This window comes from Littorina saxatilis, linkage group LG7, assembly GCF_037325665.1.
Source record: "Littorina saxatilis isolate snail1 linkage group LG7, US_GU_Lsax_2.0, whole genome shotgun sequence".
NCBI lineage: Eukaryota > Metazoa > Mollusca > Gastropoda > Littorinimorpha > Littorinidae > Littorina > Littorina saxatilis.
The window spans coordinates 28,459,713-28,478,154 of record NC_090251.1 but is presented as its reverse complement, the minus strand read 5'-3'; the positions used below and the strand labels follow the sequence as shown (position 1 = coordinate 28,478,154).

General features: G+C 41.2%; 1 protein-coding gene across 1 annotated transcript in view; it reads right to left on the bottom strand.

The window, feature by feature from the left end:
* Positions 1–5,721: 5,721 nt before the first annotated feature.
* Positions 5,722–18,442, bottom strand: part of LOC138971093 (N-acetylglucosamine-6-sulfatase-like) — a 30,299-nt gene continuing 17,578 nt past the window's right edge. Inside the window, exons 9-12 of the mRNA XM_070343705.1 lie at positions 16,958–17,061; positions 14,330–14,545; positions 13,210–13,320; positions 5,722–12,585 (exon numbers count right to left, since the gene is read on the bottom strand). Of these exons, the coding sequence (XP_070199806.1) occupies positions 12,439–12,585; positions 13,210–13,320; positions 14,330–14,545; positions 16,958–17,061 (578 nt within the window). The 3' untranslated portion in view covers positions 5,722–12,438. The remainder of the gene's footprint in view (positions 12,586–13,209; positions 13,321–14,329; positions 14,546–16,957; positions 17,062–18,442) is intronic.

Below are 18,442 nucleotides of genomic sequence, written 5' to 3'. Positions count from 1 at the left end.
AATGTCAAACTCACTTTTAATAAAAACATCACTAAAACTGTCCAGTCGTTTTCCAAAACGATCACACCACTCAGGCGGAGCTTTCTCACCAAACTGAAACTTTAGTCCTGAGGGTTCTGAGGATGTGGTAGTAGTTGCACTGCAAGCATGTACAGTATTGCTGTCACTGTCACTGTCAGTACTCTCACTGGGTGACAACGTACTCAATAGTTTGTGAAGGTCATACTCAGCATGTACAACAAACAAATCTGCAACAATCTGACGTTTTCTAACAACAATGTTACAATCAGAACTGTTACATAAAAAGACTTTAAGACGGGGTAGAGCACTGGTAGGCACCTTGCAACTGATCACCCTCAGACCTTCAGGTAGGGTATGAAAAACTGGCTCTTGAACAAGAACTGAACTTCGCGTACTTGGTACGTGAACTCCGCTGAAACCCTTGACCTCAACGGTCTCACCGGCCGGGACAGTGACATCCTTTTCAAGTAGTCTCACTGAACCAAGCCGTCCGGTCTCATTTCTGGCTAAGTCTTTGTATGCAAAAGCTACTTCACTTCTGAGAGGTAACACAGTTGCGAAATGCCCCCCGACTCTCTGCTCACACTTCTTCGCGAACAGATTAAGGGTGTTTGTGCCGATAATGAATGGTACTTTAGAAGAATACTCAGTATCGGGGCAAACAAGAACCATAGTGGACACACTCTCACTCACACCAACAACATCCAATGGCAAACACACACTCATCACAACATAGCCCAAATATGGTACAATACTTCCACCCGCCCCTCTCACAGTGAGTTCAGTCTCCAGATCACGCAGTTCCAAATGCTGGAAATGTTTTCGATAGAAAGATTCACCGACTGTAGACACCTGTGACCCTGTGTCGATGAGACACGTACTACGCACATCACCTATCTGGATAGGTGTCTCACAGGCTGGTCCCACTAAAGAGTCAATGTTACTGTCACAATCATCTGTATTAAGTTCGGCAATAATATCTGTGCTGCTTAAATTAACCGACGTCCTGGAGGTGTTCTTCACTACTACTCTCACAGTCAGATCAGTGCACTGTGCACTGAGCACTATCAACCCTGGTGGAAGTAGATCAGGATCTCGGGGAAAAATGTTAATATCCTTGGTCGTTTCATCAGGTATTTTCCCCCGTAGTTCTAATGTCTTCCCAGGATTGATACTGACTGTGAGAGGACTTTGCAGCCTAACTGCATTGAGACTCAACAAACCGCTGTCGATGATGTCGGCGGCCTTGTTGAGTCTCCGGGCTCTCTCCGTGGTAGGAAGCTCAGTCAACGGCGGCCCGTTGCCATTGACTGACGACCGTTTAACGGGCTGCCCATCTTGGACCGCTCCTCCGCGACTCTCCTGGGATTTGGAGGACTCCTGCAATCCCTCGCGATGTGTGCCCCAAACACCCCGCAATTGAAACACAGTCTCTTGCCCCCCCTCGGTGCAGGTCTCACGCCCTCTGTTGGGGCAGGCCGAAGGCGCTCTGCCACTTTGTCGGCCAGCTTGTCGTAGTCAATGGCAGGGGCCTCCACCTGGTGGGCGTGTGCCTGTGTTGTGGCCTTCGTTGCCGATGCTGGGGCCATCTCCGCCGTCCGGCGGACCATCAGCAGTAAGTCGTCCAGGGCTGGTGCTGCTGTCCCTGGAAAACCAAATTTGTTGCGCATCTCCAGGGCCAGCAGAGGCAGGGTCGACTGTAAACCCGTACAGAAGGTTCTGTAGAGTTTCGTCTGGAGTTCTTCTTTTCCGAGCTTGGCCATCGTGTTGATCTCCAGCAGCTCCCCCCAAAGCTGAAGCAGAAAATCAGCTGCCTTCTCTTTTGGTTTGAGCCTTCTGCTGGCAAAGGCAAGGAGCTGGGCCTCAGTGTCCTCCACACACCCAAAAAGACTACGGATTTTAGAAATAATGTCCGCGTTGGTGGTCAGTTCCTTCACGGCGTTGAAGGCCACTCCCCTCAAGCTGGCCAAGATGCGGGAGTCGCAAGGCTTGAGGTCGGGTGTCAGCAGAAATGATTCCATCTGCTGAGCCCAAGCCCTAAAATCACACTCGTTCCCTCCAGCGGGGGCAAGGCCGGTGAAAGTCTTCAACCTCTGAGGCTGGGGAGGGTTGTCCACTTGGACCGTGATGGGTTGCTGGCGTTGACGACCCAGTTCCTCTGTGACGCCAGCCAGTCGCTCTCGCAGGTCGTTCAGCTCGGCTGTGGCGGCGTCAGTCGCCTCTTGCTTCTGCTTGATGGCCTCCTCCTTCTGACGCCCCAGCTCATTGGCCATCTCCTTGACCTGGTCCCGCAACTCCGCCATCTCGTCAGCGGTTGGGGCCGTCTCACGAGCCATCTTTTTAAATCTGTATCACCCTGGTTGTGTACCGCGTGTTACAAATTAAAAAAAAATATGTCCTACAAAAAATCCAAAAATTTTCCTTCTTCTTACTACTGTATAACTTCTTTTTCCTTTCTCTATTTTTTTATGTACTAAGTTGAAAATTTTCTGTGAAACAAAAAAACCTCAGTCCCTTATTGGGCGCCAAAATGTAAACCTACTGCTAATACATATTTTATTTCAGTGTTAGCATGGTTAAAGGGAGGATTCGGGGTGAGGTACAATCTTGCTTTCACAATAAACAAACAAAAAATGAGGTAGTGTTCTAAGAAATTTATTTTGGATAAAGCATTTCCTTTAAATCAGTTTTCAGATTACAATCATATGTTCAACCGACAAAATATAAAAGTTCTTCTGTTTAAATTACTTAGTTTCAAAAATACAAAATCTCCTCTCTAAAAATCTAAAACTCTCTCATCAAAAACCAGACACAACCAGGGGTCCACTAGACCAAAAAATATCCATCGTGAATCAAACGCTTGCTGATCGATGATCAACAACAAAAAGGTTACCCCTGGAAAATAAAACAACACAGCATAAGTATAATTCAACAATCATCAAGATAAAATTTCAGTTTCACTAGAACACTTTTTTATACACCATAGAACAAAACAAAAAGAACATAACACATGATACAACACAATACGTAAACAATACAATGTTATTGTCATGACTGAAGAATGGAATACACTAGGAATATCATATCATGTAATACATGATATATGGAATCCAACCCAATCAGAAATATTGTCTAAACCACAGCCCCACTTGTCTGTGATAACAATGATTCCTCCATAATAGATAGAAGTTATGTTAAGACTATATCAGACACAGCTACAAGCAGAGTCAATCAAAACTATACTTCATCCATTTAGTGATTAGCTATAAGCATAATCACCCTTACAGAAAACCTAAGACATTCACTTGATGTCTCAAATTATTCTTGATGTAACCAGTTGCAGTGCACACTCGAAATTACATCTCTCATAAAGCCGACAGTTAACAAAACAACTGTGCAGACTTAATCTCAGTTCGCGTGGTGATTCCTCTTATCTCAATACAGTGCCTATGTTCCATTTCTTACAACCATGAACAATCCACACAAAACAAATACTTCAGTCTTCCTGTGCTCCGCACAACAACATTTATGCAATACCCAAATTAATGACAAATCAACTTGAATTAATTGCAGAAATGAATAAGTTGTTAACACTTATCATTTCTATGCCTCAAAACAAGAACAAACAACATCTTGAAACTTTTAGGAAAACCACATGGCCAGGCACCATGTAAGTAAATCATGCAACAAAGGAAAATCAAGTTTTATCAAATATAGTCCTAAAATAATAATCAACTATTACTCACAACTAATACATAAAAAGACATCTTGTATAATCAAAACATTATAGTAAAAACACTAACCTATCATGTCACAATTCATTTCTTCTACAACTTCATACCATCACTTTGCTCAGACACCACATGGTCTTTCTGGCATCTTTCCCAGAATCTCATAATTAATTTCAATCCCAAGAATCCTTCAAGAATAAAAAGTGCCACCTCATATAACTTTTCAAAACAGTACACAATACATATTAGAAACAAACTAACTTAATATTTAAGCCATTTCTTACCTGGTTTAGGAATAAAACGTTTTATAATTCAGGACAAATTTGGGCTGGATCAGCTGGTTCAGTCAGATTCTCAAGGAAAGGAAGATTCAAGTCTTGTAGAAACCCAAAGGTAATTATTAATTTAGAACAGTTTACCTCTTAACAAATAAAACAACATTTCCAAATATTCACTAAAATTACCAAGCTTCAATTAAGCATCTTTCAAATAATTTCTAAACACTAAATATATTTTTAAAGTTCCCAAAAACTATAAACTATAACATTCCTGGTTATTAAAAACTGGGATCCAAGACATGTCTATACTCTTAAACTAAAACAAATTTTCTAATAATAATATTCTAAAACATCATTAAATCATTACTAAATAGTACAAGTAAAGCATAACTAAACAATAATACAACTTTAGACCTTACAAAACAAAATGGTAAAAAACGAATTGGAACCAAACAAGGGAAGTAATTCAAATCATCAAATATTTTAGAACAGCCACAGTTCTTCCCCTTGAGTTGATATAGAAGTTTCTCAGAGCAGCTAACTAGTAAACTGTGAAAGAACTACTAATCTTTCACTGGTTTACAATTTACCTGTTTCTCGTCGACAAGACGGTATGACAGCTATAGGTGCACGTCTCACACAAAGAACGCAGCCGCTCAGTGGAAAAATTGTGTGTGTGTGTGTGTGTGTGTGTTTGTGTGTGTCACTGTGTGTGTGTGTGTGTGTGCGTGTCACTGTGTGTGTTTTTGTGTGTGTGTGTGTGTGTCTGACTGACTATTTGGGTTTTAACGTCCTCTTAGACCAGTACGTTGGCCTATTATTGGGACAACTGATTTGGTAATACGCTTGAAGAGTATGGTGTGTAACTTGGACTCGAACAAGCCCGCTGTCTTCTTCGACACACCAGCATTGGGTTTGTCTCGTCAAACTGAGTATCGAAATACGATCATGATAATCAGAGACGAGAGAGGATGCATGCGTGTCTTCGTGTTTTCCAAGCCCGTGCGTGCGTGTGTGTGTGTGCCGTGTGTGTGTGTGCCGTGTGTGTGTGTGTGTGTGTGTGTAGGTGTGTGTGCCACGGTGCGCACGCGTGTGTGTTAGTGTATGGAGTTTGTGTGTGTGTGTGTGATGGGGGGGTTGGGGAAGGTGGTGGTGTTTGTTTGGTATGTTTGTGCGTGTGTGTTTGTGATAAGGGGTTGGGGAGGGTGGTGTGTATGCCGGTTTGTGTTTGTGTGTGTGAGCGTGCGTGTGTTTGTGTGTGTGATTGTGGGCTGGGAAGGAATTGTGGTGTGTGTTTTTTGGTGTGCGTGTGTGTGTTTCTGCCTGTGTGTCTCAATGTATTTGCACTGATTGTCCTGGTTGGATGGAATGACTAGATATACCTGCATGGATCGCTGGTGGTGGGGGTGGTAGTGTGTTCGTGAATGTGTGTCTGCCTGAAAGGGGTTTCTGTTTGTCTGTCAGGGTCCGTAGCACTGACAAAGCCTCTTGACACACACACACACACACACACACACACACACACACACACACACACAAACACATGTACAACCACTTGTTAACAACCATTCATACATACACACATGCACAAACACGTGTACACACACACACAGTCATGTACATGCTCAAACACATAAAGACACACACACACACACATTTTTCACACAATTTCCAAAAAGACACACAGCAGCTACACTTCTAGGTTTAATCCCTTCTGTACAAAGTAAAAAATCAGCTCATACATGCGCAACATGTGTGCTAAAAAGTATAATAATTGCCTATCAAAACTATTACAAAAAGAAAAGCTACAAAAATGTAGAAAGGTTTATGAAGGATTTCTATTCACTTTGGTAGTTATCACAGAAACAAAGTCAAACTCTATGCACAGACAAAACAGTAGGTCAAAATCTGCTTCTAATGCTGCATTCAGATTGCCAGAACAGTTTAAAACAGTAAACAGCAGCTCTATGCAAAACCAGAATTGGGAAAAAATCTGATACAGCTGTAGTGTGTAGCATCACTTAATGCTTTGATTGGTAATGCCAAAAGGCTTTGGGGGAAAAAACAAAAAACAAGATGCAATGCAATATTTTCATAATGATAATTTTTAAATATAAAAAGTAAGATTGAGTCAAAAAAATGGAACAATAAGAAGGAACAAAATCAGCTGTTTTCCAATTTTACCTCGGTGTGTCAATATTATACTGGTAATGATTTGTAAACGTGCAAGTGAACAAGAGAAAGGATTTAGTGCACTGAATAGTTGCATACCAAACGTGTTCAATCAAAAATTGCACATTCTCAACTAGCAAACATATCCCAAAACGACTTAACTGAGAACAGACAATCATATATTTGTCCAAAAATTGTAAAGCTGCATTTAAAAATTAAGTAAAGAAATCTATCAAATTTCATAGCTTTCAATACATGTAACGTGAAGGAATGGACACAAAAAGTTTTCTGACTGAGAAAAATACAAATGCAAAAAACTTTAAAAATGGAATGTTATTCAATACCTAACCTGTGAATTGTATGCTGATGGACAACATCTTACCCAGAAGAATGCTAAATTTAACCAACAAAGAACACATAATGCAGAGACAAGGTGGGGATTGGTGGGATTTAATGTTTCTTTGGTGGTAAATATATTTGTGTTTCTATGAAGAAAACCAAATATCCTTATGTACATTTCTCCTGTGACTTAAGTTTGCTGTTTCCTTGATGATGATTGCATTTAAGTCAGACTGTCTTCAACTCTTTTTTCATTTAGGTAGCTGCACTCTGCCTTTGGGTTCGTCTCAGAAGCTGTCTTCTTTTGTGTGACTATGGGCAAAAAAGATACCTATGGTGGTGTTTTTGTTTAATGCCAAGCAGTCATTCTGTGAACCTTTCAGTAAAACAAAAATGAGTGAGAGTACACATAAGGAAATAACTGAAATAAAATTATAAAGAAATGCAACTTTGCTTTATACCTGCAACAATGTACTCCATTAACTCATTGTCTCCCAGGTACGGATACATTCGTACCCACTCATATGGCTCTATCTGACTAGGCAAGGATATATCCCCTCAGACTGTTAGCTTCAGTCGCTTCCTATAACGTCCACCTAACGCCTGCATTCCAGCGTGTTGATACACAGTTACTACAAATCTGAGTGACCTGCTGCAGCTCAGTTGGTCTCGGCTAAAAAAAACTTGGTTAACATAGGTGGGGTTGAAAGTGTTAAGATTTGTGTGTGAGAAGTTCTAGCCACCTGACAGAAGTGGTCTCCATTATTTCAGCTATCCTTGGAACCTGACTTTACCACCACATCTCGAAAGTGACCACTTGCCCACAATGACCACTCTGAAGGATTCAAGACAAGTTTTTCTTCTATATCTTCTTCTTCTTCTTCGTTCATGGGCTGAAACTCCCATGTTCACTCATGTTTTATTAAAATTTTATGGCACGCCTGGATTTCTACGTGTATGACCGTTTTTACCCTGCCATTCAGACAGTGTACGCCGATTTCGGGGGAAGCATGCTGGGTATTTTCATGTTTCTATAACCCACCGAACTCTGACATTGATTGCAGGCTCTTTTCCAATCGCACTTGGTCCTGTGCTTGGGTGTACACACAAAGGGGGATAAGGCATATAAGGCAGGTCTGCACATAGGTTGACCTGGGAGATGGGGAAAATCTCCACCCTGAACCCACCTGAAGCGGCCGGGCTTTGAACTCACGACCTTCTAATTAGGAGGCCGATGTCTTACCACTGTATAAAAGTACACCTTCATTGGCGACCACATGTCTATAATGACCGCTTTTTGTTGGTCCCTTGGGTGGTTGTTATAGAAAAGGTCAAGGTTGACTATATACGGAAAATGATGGATACATGCATTAACAAATAATCCGATGATAAAAAGACAATATCCATGCCATTATGAAAAAAAGGTTTAACACCTGTAATGCTGAGATCATGTTATTGCACTGAACTCCTTTAAGCAGCTCTAATAACTGTTTCAGCTGTTCAATCACATAGAAAAGCTCTTTAACAACTTTAATATTTCATAAGGATACAAAATCCAGTTGGCGCATGAGGTACGTAAAAAGTTTTAACACATACAATCATTCTACCAAGCAAACACAATAAACTTAAGTATTAATTGTGAAACAATCCTTGAAAATATAAACAGTACCTTATATATGTAAGACAAGCCATTAAACAAAAAAAAGGACAAACTAAATCACCATCATTTGATATACAAGCATTTGTTTGATCTAAGCATATCGTTTTATTCTGTTTTGTAATCTGGTGGGTTTTTGTAAAAAAAATTTTTAAGAAAACAAACAGCTCGATGTAGAGCTCTAGCAAGTTTGGCATGAAATAAAATACACATTATGCTCCCTGAGCAAAAACTATTAGGAAAGAATGTCATAAACAAAAATGTAACACTACTTCACAACATGTCTTTGCACTTGCAAGTGCTTAAATCCACTATACAAAAACAAAATAATAACCCCCAAAATTAAAAAAACCAGCACATAAGCTATAAAGAAAGAGCATTAAAACATGTCAAACAACTTTGCAACATGCCAGTATATGCCTACATTATTTAAAAATGACTCATGTTTACCAACATTACCACAAAAACAATTTATCGCCGCAAATCCAACTAGAAAGCAAGCAAGTAAGAGAAACAAAAGTTTTAAAAAGCATTACAAATTACAACAATGGTCAACTGAATCTTAGGCACACAAAAAAAAATAATCTGTTTACGGTATCCCGACCGACCCTATTTTTTCGCGCGACCCTAGACTTTTTGGGGACATTTGGGGGAGAAATTTTTTTTTTTTTTTAAAGTCTTTGTTTTTTGGCAAAATAGCTTAAAAATATGTTTTTGTTTGAAAAAAAATTAAATAAAAAAAATCCCGACCTACCGACCCTATTTTTTGGGCCTATGTTACCGTAAACAGACTAATTTTTTGGGGGGGGCCTTAGCTTGAAAATACAAGAAAGTTAAATTTACAAATCATATATTTTTGTTTTCTTCAACAAAATTGTGGCCATAGCAGAAAGCAGCTCAGCTAAAACATGCATTTTCTTTTATTATCTCAATGTGTGTCATATAGAAATGATCACGTTTAGAGGGGATTGAAATCAACCAATCACAAAGTCAATTTATAATAATATAAACAAATCATAACAGCAACTTGTCACAGATGTGCTTGATATTTTGAGCCGAAGATATGCATACACAATGTATATATTTATACATTTGATTTTACAGTAACAAGGGAAAGGCATGTCCATGTTCGTTGTTTTGAGGTGTGAAAGGCATAATTCTGTTTGTAACAACAAATACATACATTTCTATATTCAAACAAATCATTTCACGTCGTTTTTGTTTTCTTTTTGTAAAACCTTACTTGAACTTTATTTACTACAGTAAAACCTGAGTCCAGCGGACCCTTGTTGTAACGGCCACCTGCTACATACGGACAGTTTACCATGGCACGAACACAATTTCAACAATAACTAACCTTTAACGGGCGGACACCTGCCACTTACGGACGCGGACACGATTTTTCGGACCGTAGGAAGTGTAAACACTGTCACAAACGGACACAACGTACATAAAAACGCAACTTCGAAAACTCGACTGTTATGCAGTCAGTGCTCGGCAGCCGTAGCCGTAGCACAAATGGTTGTTGATTGGTTGTCCTGTCCCTTTTCTGACCAATCAGTGGCTTGTTTAGATGGAGACCCACTTTCGCTCACTCACTTTCGCTTCGCTCACTTTCGCTTTTCCGCATTGTGGATACAGTCACAACCAAAAGCAACAGTAGACTACTGTGTTTGAAAATGGAATCTCCAGCAGGAAAAAGAAAAGCGTTGACTTTAGAGCAGCGTGTCGCTGCCTTGAAAAAACTAGATAGCGGCCAATCATGCCGAGATGTGGCGAAGGAGATGGGATGTGGTAAAACACAGATCGCGAGGATCAAATCGGAAAAAGAAGACGTGATGATCTCTCTCTCTTTGTAAGCAATCGTTCGAAGGAAACAATAGTTAACACAGCTAAATTCTTGTTCCATGCATTTATGCTGAGACTAGAAAAACTGAATGAAACAAGAGCTGACCCAATTTGGTCAAGACACACTGCGGAATTTCCCGTTGAATGACTGATGAAGAGTCAGCTATTTTTAGCTTTGTGACGTCCGACTTGCGTAAGTTTGAATGCACAGTGTGTGTAAGGGAACGGGGTAGGGGGGGGGGGGGGGGGGGTTGTTGTTGTTGTTGTTGTTGTTTGCTACATGTATCATTTGTTTACTCACATTTTCAGTGAGTCTCATGTTCAATCCAATAAATACATACCGTACTACAGGACTGACAAAACTGAAGTGTCTTGTTCATTTTACGTGCTCTTTGTAAAATATTGCCCCGGCCCCTCCACCTGTGAAGAAGGGACACCTGTCTAATAGGGACACTATTACCATTCCCCAAGGGTGTCCGTTAGAGACAGGTTTTACTGTATTGTGTTAACCTTGTTCGTAACAGGTATATACCCTAAAGGGAGGTAACCATGAAAAGCAAAAGGAGCATTTTTTTGTTTTGTTCAATAAAGCCACTTTAACTCATTGTGGTTAAAGATCTTGAACACTGTCCCGGTGTAACACGAAATTTTTACTCCACGAAAAATTTACTCCGGAGTAAATATTTCGTACGAACTTCTTACTCCGAGTACACTTTTCGTATGAGAAAAGAACTCCCCAAGCCACGAAAAAATTACTCCCTCCACGAAATTTTTACTCCCCATTTTTACATTTAGTCAAGTTTTGACTAAATGTTTTAACGTAGAGGGGGGAATCGAGACGAGGGTCGTGGTGTATGTGCGTGTGTGTGTGTGTGTGTGTGTGTGTGTAGAGCGATTCAGACTAAACTACTGGACCGATCTTTATGAAATTTGACATGAGAGTTCCTGGGTATGAAATCCCCGAACGTTTTTTTCATTTTTTTGATAAATGTCTTTGATGACGTCATATCCGGCTTTTCGTGAAAGTTGAGGCGGCACTGTCACGCCCTCATTTTTCAACCAAATTGGTTGAAATTTTGGTCAAGTAATCTTCGACGAAGCCCGGACTTCGGTATTGCATTTCAGCTTTGTGGCTTAAAAATTAATTAATGACTTTGGTCATTAAAAATCTGAAAATTGTAAAAAAAATAAATTTATAAAACGATCCCAATTTACGTTCATCTTATTCTCCATCATTTTCTGATTCCAAAAACATATAAATATGTTATATTTGGATTAAAAACAAGCTCTGAAAATTAAATATATAAAAATTATTATCAAAATTAAATTGTCCAAATCAATTTAAAAACACTTTCATCTTATTCCTTGTCGGTTCCTGATTCCAAAAACATATAGATATGATATGTTTGGATTAAAAACACGCTCAGAAAGTTAAAACAAAGAGAGGTACAGAAAAGCGTGCTATCCTTCTTAGCGCAACTACTACCCCGCTCTTCTTGTCAATTTCACTGCCTTTGCCATGAGCGGTGGACTGACGATGCTACGAGTATACGGTCTTGCTGAAAAATGGCATTGCGTTCAGTTTCATTCTGTGAGTTCGACAGCTACTTGACTAAATGTTGTATTTTCGCCTTACGCGACTTGTTTTTACTTCCAGTAAAAATCTCGTACGCAAAAATGGGATGCGGGCGAAGGGATAATGCCAATAAGTGATCTCGCGCACACGAATGTCGCGCTACCCTCCTTCCACCCCTTCCACCACCAAGACTAACAGGGGACAAGGGAGTAAAAATTTCGTACACCTGGCATGGGAAGTTAAATTGCTTGTGTTTGGGTGAAGTAATTTATTCGTTATTTATTCGTCATGGGAGTAACATTTTTGTACGAAATGTTTACTCGGAACTCACCTGTCTTGGGGAGTAATTTTCTCGTGAAATGGGGGAGTGCTTTTTTCGTAAAGGGAGTAACTTTTTCGTACGAAATGTTTACTCCGGAGTAAAAATCTCGTGGGAGTAATTTTCTCGTGTTACACCGGCATACACCAACATCTTGTGATCCCAAGGTTCTTAGTCTTACTGCAATTCATTACTCTATATTTTTATAAATTCTGTTCTAAATTCTAACTCAAGAGTAATGACTGTCTATATCTGTCTTATGCCACTACAATTGCAAGATTGAGTAAAACGTTTAAATATAAGAGGAGAAGCACAAAAAGAATTAGATGATGAAACAATTGTCATGGCTAAAGTTCTGTACGCAACATCGAATTCTGCATACAAAACAATTGTAATGGCTAAGTTCTGTACGCAACATCGAATTCTGCATACAAAACAATTGTAATGGCTAAGTTCTGTACGCAACATAGAACTCTGCATACAAAACATATTGATGATTACGGAGAGTGGCACAGAGTCCCGGAGCAACTTTCGAGTCTCATCAGGTCATCTTTGAGCGAAGCCATGAGAGTTGGATCCCCCGTGGTCGCTATGTTCTCAAACTCGTGACGATCTCCTGTCAGCTCGTATGCCTCCACAAAATTCTGCGACGAAAAAAGAAAAGAACAACAATACAATTTTTAGCAACATGGTTTCTCTAAAAAGAAGAAGCAAATGAACTTGAACTCCCTACAGGAAAACTATGAAACAAGCTGGCCTTGCACCTGAAATTCGAAGATGAAAAAAAAAAAGGTGTTGATGAAAAAAAAAAGAAATTGTTGATGAAAAAAAGAGAACATTAGTACATCTCATACTACAAATAATCACACAAAAACATAATCGTACAGTTGGCAAGCAAGTCTTCAACAATCCAGTCCAGCAAACAAACAAATAAACCACAAAACAGAAAGAAAGCACCATAATGTTTTACCTTAAATACAACTCAGTTTCAAAACTACAACAGCCCTTCAAATAAAATAACTTTGAAAAAGAAACAACAGTTTCTCCCTTTTTACGACCTTGAAAAATCTGAAAAAATTAAAAGGAGGGAGTCTTAAAATGGAGGTAATTTTACAGAGGTTATGAACAGAAAATCTGAAGAAATAAGGTCTGAAAGGGAGAAAGTCTTAAAATGGAGGGTCTTAAAAGGGGGGTTCCATTGTGTAGTGTTACCTGCGATTACAGGACGCCCTAGGGACCAGTTAGCGAATAACTCCACAGAAACTTACCACATTATCCTTCATGATGCAATACTTGTAGACGTGGGGAGGACGATCAGAGCGTACGCAGGAAAATGTGTTGTTCCAGGAATCCTCACAGACACAGTTTGGGTCACAGTTCTGAAAGAAAGAAAGAAATTGGCTTCTGTTTGGAATCCTTATGTCTGTGCATTTTCGTCTCTTTTTGCTTGATGCTACATGTAATAGACTTATAAGGATAAGGATAAGGATAAGATTTTATATAGTCCATGAGGGTAACCTCACAGAAATTCGGGCTGCTTTCTCCCTGGGGAAAGCGAGCTGCCATACAGTATACGGCGCTACCCTTTTTTTTCCTGCATGCGTGTATTCATGTTTCCAAGCCCTGAGACTTAATGCCGTGTGAGATGGAATTTTTTACACTTTATTCCAAGTCACACGGGTATTTGGTGGACATTTTTTATCTATGCCTATACAATTTTGCCAGGAAAGACCCTTTTGTCAATCGTGGGATCTTTAACGTGCACACCCCAATGTAGTGTACACGAAGGGACCTCGGTTTTTCGTCTCATCCGAAAGACTAGCACTTGAACCCACCACCTAGGTTAGGAAAGGGGGGAGAAAATTGCGGCCTGACCCAGGCCTGAACACGCAACCTCTCGCTTCCGAGCGCAAGTGCGTTACCACTCGGCCACCCAGTCCACTCATCGCTCCCTCCTCACTATATGACCCAATTCAAAGTGAACATCGTCAAACTAACAGAAAATGTTTTTGTCACTTTTTAATTGTTTTTGTTGTTGTGATTTTATCTTGCTGTCTCCTAGTATGTGCCCTTTTAGATCTTTTGCTGGCTTTAGAATTAAGAAATGATCAAAACCATATGAAACAAAAATGTGAAACAGGATTGTTCATGTGTATCGGACAGTGGGGATGGGTGGAGGTCAGGGAGTATGGGTGTCACGGGTAGGGTGGGGTTGTGGGGGTGGGGGGTCACAATAACAATACTCTGCATTCACAAGCATGCCTTCATTTTTATACTGTCCACAGCCCTTCACAGATAATAGTTTTCTACTCCAACATTAATGCGGCCATACCACGTTCTCAGAGTTGGGGGTGGGGGTACTAACCAACAACAAAATTGGATACTTACATACATGCCCTCATTGTTATACTGAGGGCAGCCCGCAACAGACGGGTTGTGTTCCCCGTAATGCTCAACCAGCAGCTCAGAGCGGAAGCTTCCCCTCGTCCTGTTGGGTTCCGCACTCCAAACGGGAATTAGAGGTTGGCCGTCCATGTACGATGGCACCTGTTGTCCTGACAGCGCGATAAAGGTCGGCCCCAGGTCAATGTTCATGGCATTCTCCTGGCAAGGGTGACAATTAATTGATAAATCAGTGAAGAAGAAATGCAGATACAGTGGACCTCCCCCTTGAAGACTCCCCAATTTAAGACTTCCTCCCTGTTCAGACCCTGTTTTCTCAGACTTTTTGTTCATAACCTCTGTAAAACTACCCCCATTTTAAGACTCCCTCCTTTTTAAGATCTTGTTTTCTCAGACTTTCTGTTCATAACCTCCGTAAAATGACCCCCATTTTAAGACTCCCTCCTTTTTAAGACCTTGTTTTCTCCGACTTTCTGTTCATAACCTCTGTAAAATGACCCCCATTTTAAGACTCCCTCCTTTTTAAGACCTGATTTTCTCAAATTTGTTGAGGTCTTAAAAGGGGGGTTCCACTGTATAACCTCCTCAGTAGCACCAGTGGGATAATTAGGGACATAGAGAATACTACATGGCTTGCTTTGTCGTACCAGATGTACACGAGTTGGTTTTTTTAAATATTGAACTGCGAACTGAGCCTTACCGCCACCACCAGACGAGGATGTCTGAGGTTTGGCCGTAGACTGCGTCTGAGTCCGTGACTGAGACTGAAACTGAGGTTTGCCCTGAGCCTTAGGCAAACCCTGAAAGGCAATGCGGGCTATAGCGAGATCTCTCGCGTCCGCTGTCTCCTTCTGGAGAGCATCCAAAGAGGCCTGACCCAACAACGATCCCTCTAAAAACGGGGACACTTTCAAGGACTCAATCGTGGACTTATCAGAAATCCTCGATCCCGTTAAAAACGCCGACCTCCTTGAGTGCACTGCATGTGCGTAAAGGTTGGCTGAAATCGACATCTGTTCCCTTGTCACCTTGGCCAAAGTGGCCAGAAGGGTAGACACGTCAAGCGCCGAAGCGTCGAACCTGAATTCAAAGGGGTCCAGCGAGGTTGCAATCGACCTCGAAAGAGACCGTTGCAGAGACTCTGACACTGACGTCAGCTCAAGCAACGACCTCCCTGCTTCTTCAAGAGCCAACATCGAAGCCTCGGTACACGGAAGCGCAGTGCTAGAACCGTAACCGACTTCCCGCAGCGAAGCAAGCTCAGGCGTCACCGGCAACACAGCCGTAGGTAACGCGAAATGCTCAATCAGCTTAACAGGCCGGGGAGCAAGCTTCAACTTCTGAATACCAGAAACAGCCCGATCCCCCGCCTTAGCCAACCACGGGAGAACGTCCTCAGGTGCATCGCCACGTTGCGACAACAACGGCACCTCCGGTCCGTTCCTCCCCTTGAAAACCTTTGCTATAACATAGGCAACAGAGGAAGATTCTTTAAACCGGAACTGACCAGAATCATTCTTGGCAGACCGGAAATCATCAAAAGCCGACCTGGGTGGCAGAAGTCTCTCCTTGCTTCTCACCACCCCTTCCGGAAAGTATTTGGAAGCCGTCTCCGCTGCCAGAGCCACCTCGAACTAGTTCTATTCTTGGCGCACTCCGCCATGTCAAAGCGAACTCACAAAAAATTTTCGAAACTGAAAAATTTTACAAGTTCACAAACGTGCGACAGAAACGTCGCCAAAGTTACATAAAACAAGAAAGCTCTCACCCAAAAACAGCCAGGGTATAGACAAAGCTCGGCGGCAGACCAAGGGGCGAAGTCAAAGTCAGGAAACAAAGACCAAGGCTGAACACAGCCGGAGCGTACAACAAAACGCGACCAGACACGTCGCTCGCTGAGAGTGGAATGATAAGATGGCGGCGTATGCGCGCGCATACGGATGTCGGACTGTTGATAGTCTGGCATTATGGGATGGATCACTTTCTTTTTTAGAGTGGTCTCCCTTGGTTACCAAGGGGACGCGTACAGCGTTACCAGCACTGAACTAGAGTTAATTGCTATTTGTGAGTTGGGTATGGATATGTAATTTAATCCTCGTGCAATCTATTACGTCAAAGCAAATTAACGTCACTCTGAAAGTGTGGCGTGACGTGTTAGTTCTAAAAATTCATGAAGGGTAATTAGCGAGCGCAATTTTTTTTTCTATAATGACGTTTGTCTCGGTGACTTTGGCATCATAAGCAGTGGAAAAACAGGTCCCTGCCAGACTTGCTTGACATGACCTCCTTTACATGATATACACATGGTGTGATTTGAACGATTATTATCTCACGAGTGTCTCTCTCACGTATGTAGGATAAATGTATTAATAACACTCTTCAAATCATAACTCATCGGTACATGTTGGATCATGAAACTCCCTTTTTCCGACAACCCTCCTACTCCTTCCACACACAGACACAGGCCTACATTGACACAAGGACCCAAATACATGTATTGTGATGCTAAGCAAATACAAAGTTAAAGAGAAACTCAAAACGTTAAGTGAAGAGAAGAAGACATTCAATGAAGAAACACACAACTTGAAGGCAAGAGGTGCTGTGGTGTTCTACCTGAGTAATTTGCCCTGCTTTGATGCCTGGCCCCCTGATCATCAGAGGAACGCGGACGTCAAACTCATACAGCTGTCGCTTGTCATATGGCAGTCCAAACTGACCTGTAAGAAGCACCAAAGCATGTGTTTTTGATTAAAAATAGGAAGAAGACAAAAAACAGGAATAAAGAAAGAAAGCAAGAAAGAAAGAAAGAAAGGAAAGAAAGACAAGAAAGAATAAGAGAAAATAATATAAAATAAGAATGAAAAAAAAATAGATGAAAAGGAAAAACAATGAAGAAAGAAAGAATATTTATATATGAGCTGAAAGTGTTTAATTCCTGTACTGTACAGGACTGGTATTCAAGAAAGCTCTTTAGCGCCACTTGGCCGCATGGTGGCGCTGTTTGAGCTGTAAGTCGCGCTAATCGGCATTCACGAAAGCCCGTTGTGACCCGCCAAAGTCACGTGACGCCTTCACAGTTACAGGACCTACCCCTCGTCTCTACAATCGCTAACACCGTGTTATCTTCGTGATTCAAGATGGCGGCCTTCATGATGTTGGAATATGCCGAGAGAAGAAATCTGAGAAGAAACCGTATTTTCCGGGATCGCATTCATCCTTTGGATAAATATGACGATGTAGATTTGTACAGAAAGTTTTAGTGTTGTTTGTGTGTCTCTCTTACCTTTGTTTTTTTAAGCGGGGAGCATCCTTCTTCATATATTTTTTTAAAATCAAATGTTTACATGTTTAAGTTATCAAACTTTATCAATAAATTAATATCATGGTAACCAAAAAAACAAAACAAAAACCCATTCCTGCCTAATTTTTTTTTTTAATCAATTTGCTATTATATTACAACGTACTCTTTTGCACATGAAAAAAATAAACAAAAATAAACAAATGCCAAAGAGTTAAAAAAAAAATTACAGACAGATGGAGATTTGAACTCGACTCAATCGCGCATCAGGCGAATGTGAGAACCGTTCGGCCACAGTATCAGTTGGTGAAAATGGACACTGTAATGCATTAAAGAAGACGTTAGCACTCCGTTTTCACCACAAGCCGGAATGATCGAGCATCGGTTGAAATCTTTCGCGAGTGGTATCTCGTATTTGTCCGCGTTTCGCTGTCAGTCAAGTTAGCACTTCGCTTCCTCTTCCCCTCCATCTCTTCCTCGTGTGCCTGCGCATTCGCTTGTCCGACGGATGTTCCGTACATGTCGACTGAAGTAAATGTAATGCACACGTGTTCGTTCGCGGAATAGAAGCAATGAAGGCGGATAAGACCTACTGCACGTGCGCACTGAACAGGAAGTGAGGGAAACCCCGTGGTTTATAAATAGACAACCTTGTTAGCTAACAGCGTTCGGAGGGGGACTCGTGAATGCCAGTTAAAATCGGAAGTTAAAGCGTAGTAGCTAAAACGGCTTCAGAATCTGAAACCACCTCAAATTCTTTTTCTTCTTGAATACCACTCCAGGACTGATTCTTAGCGTCA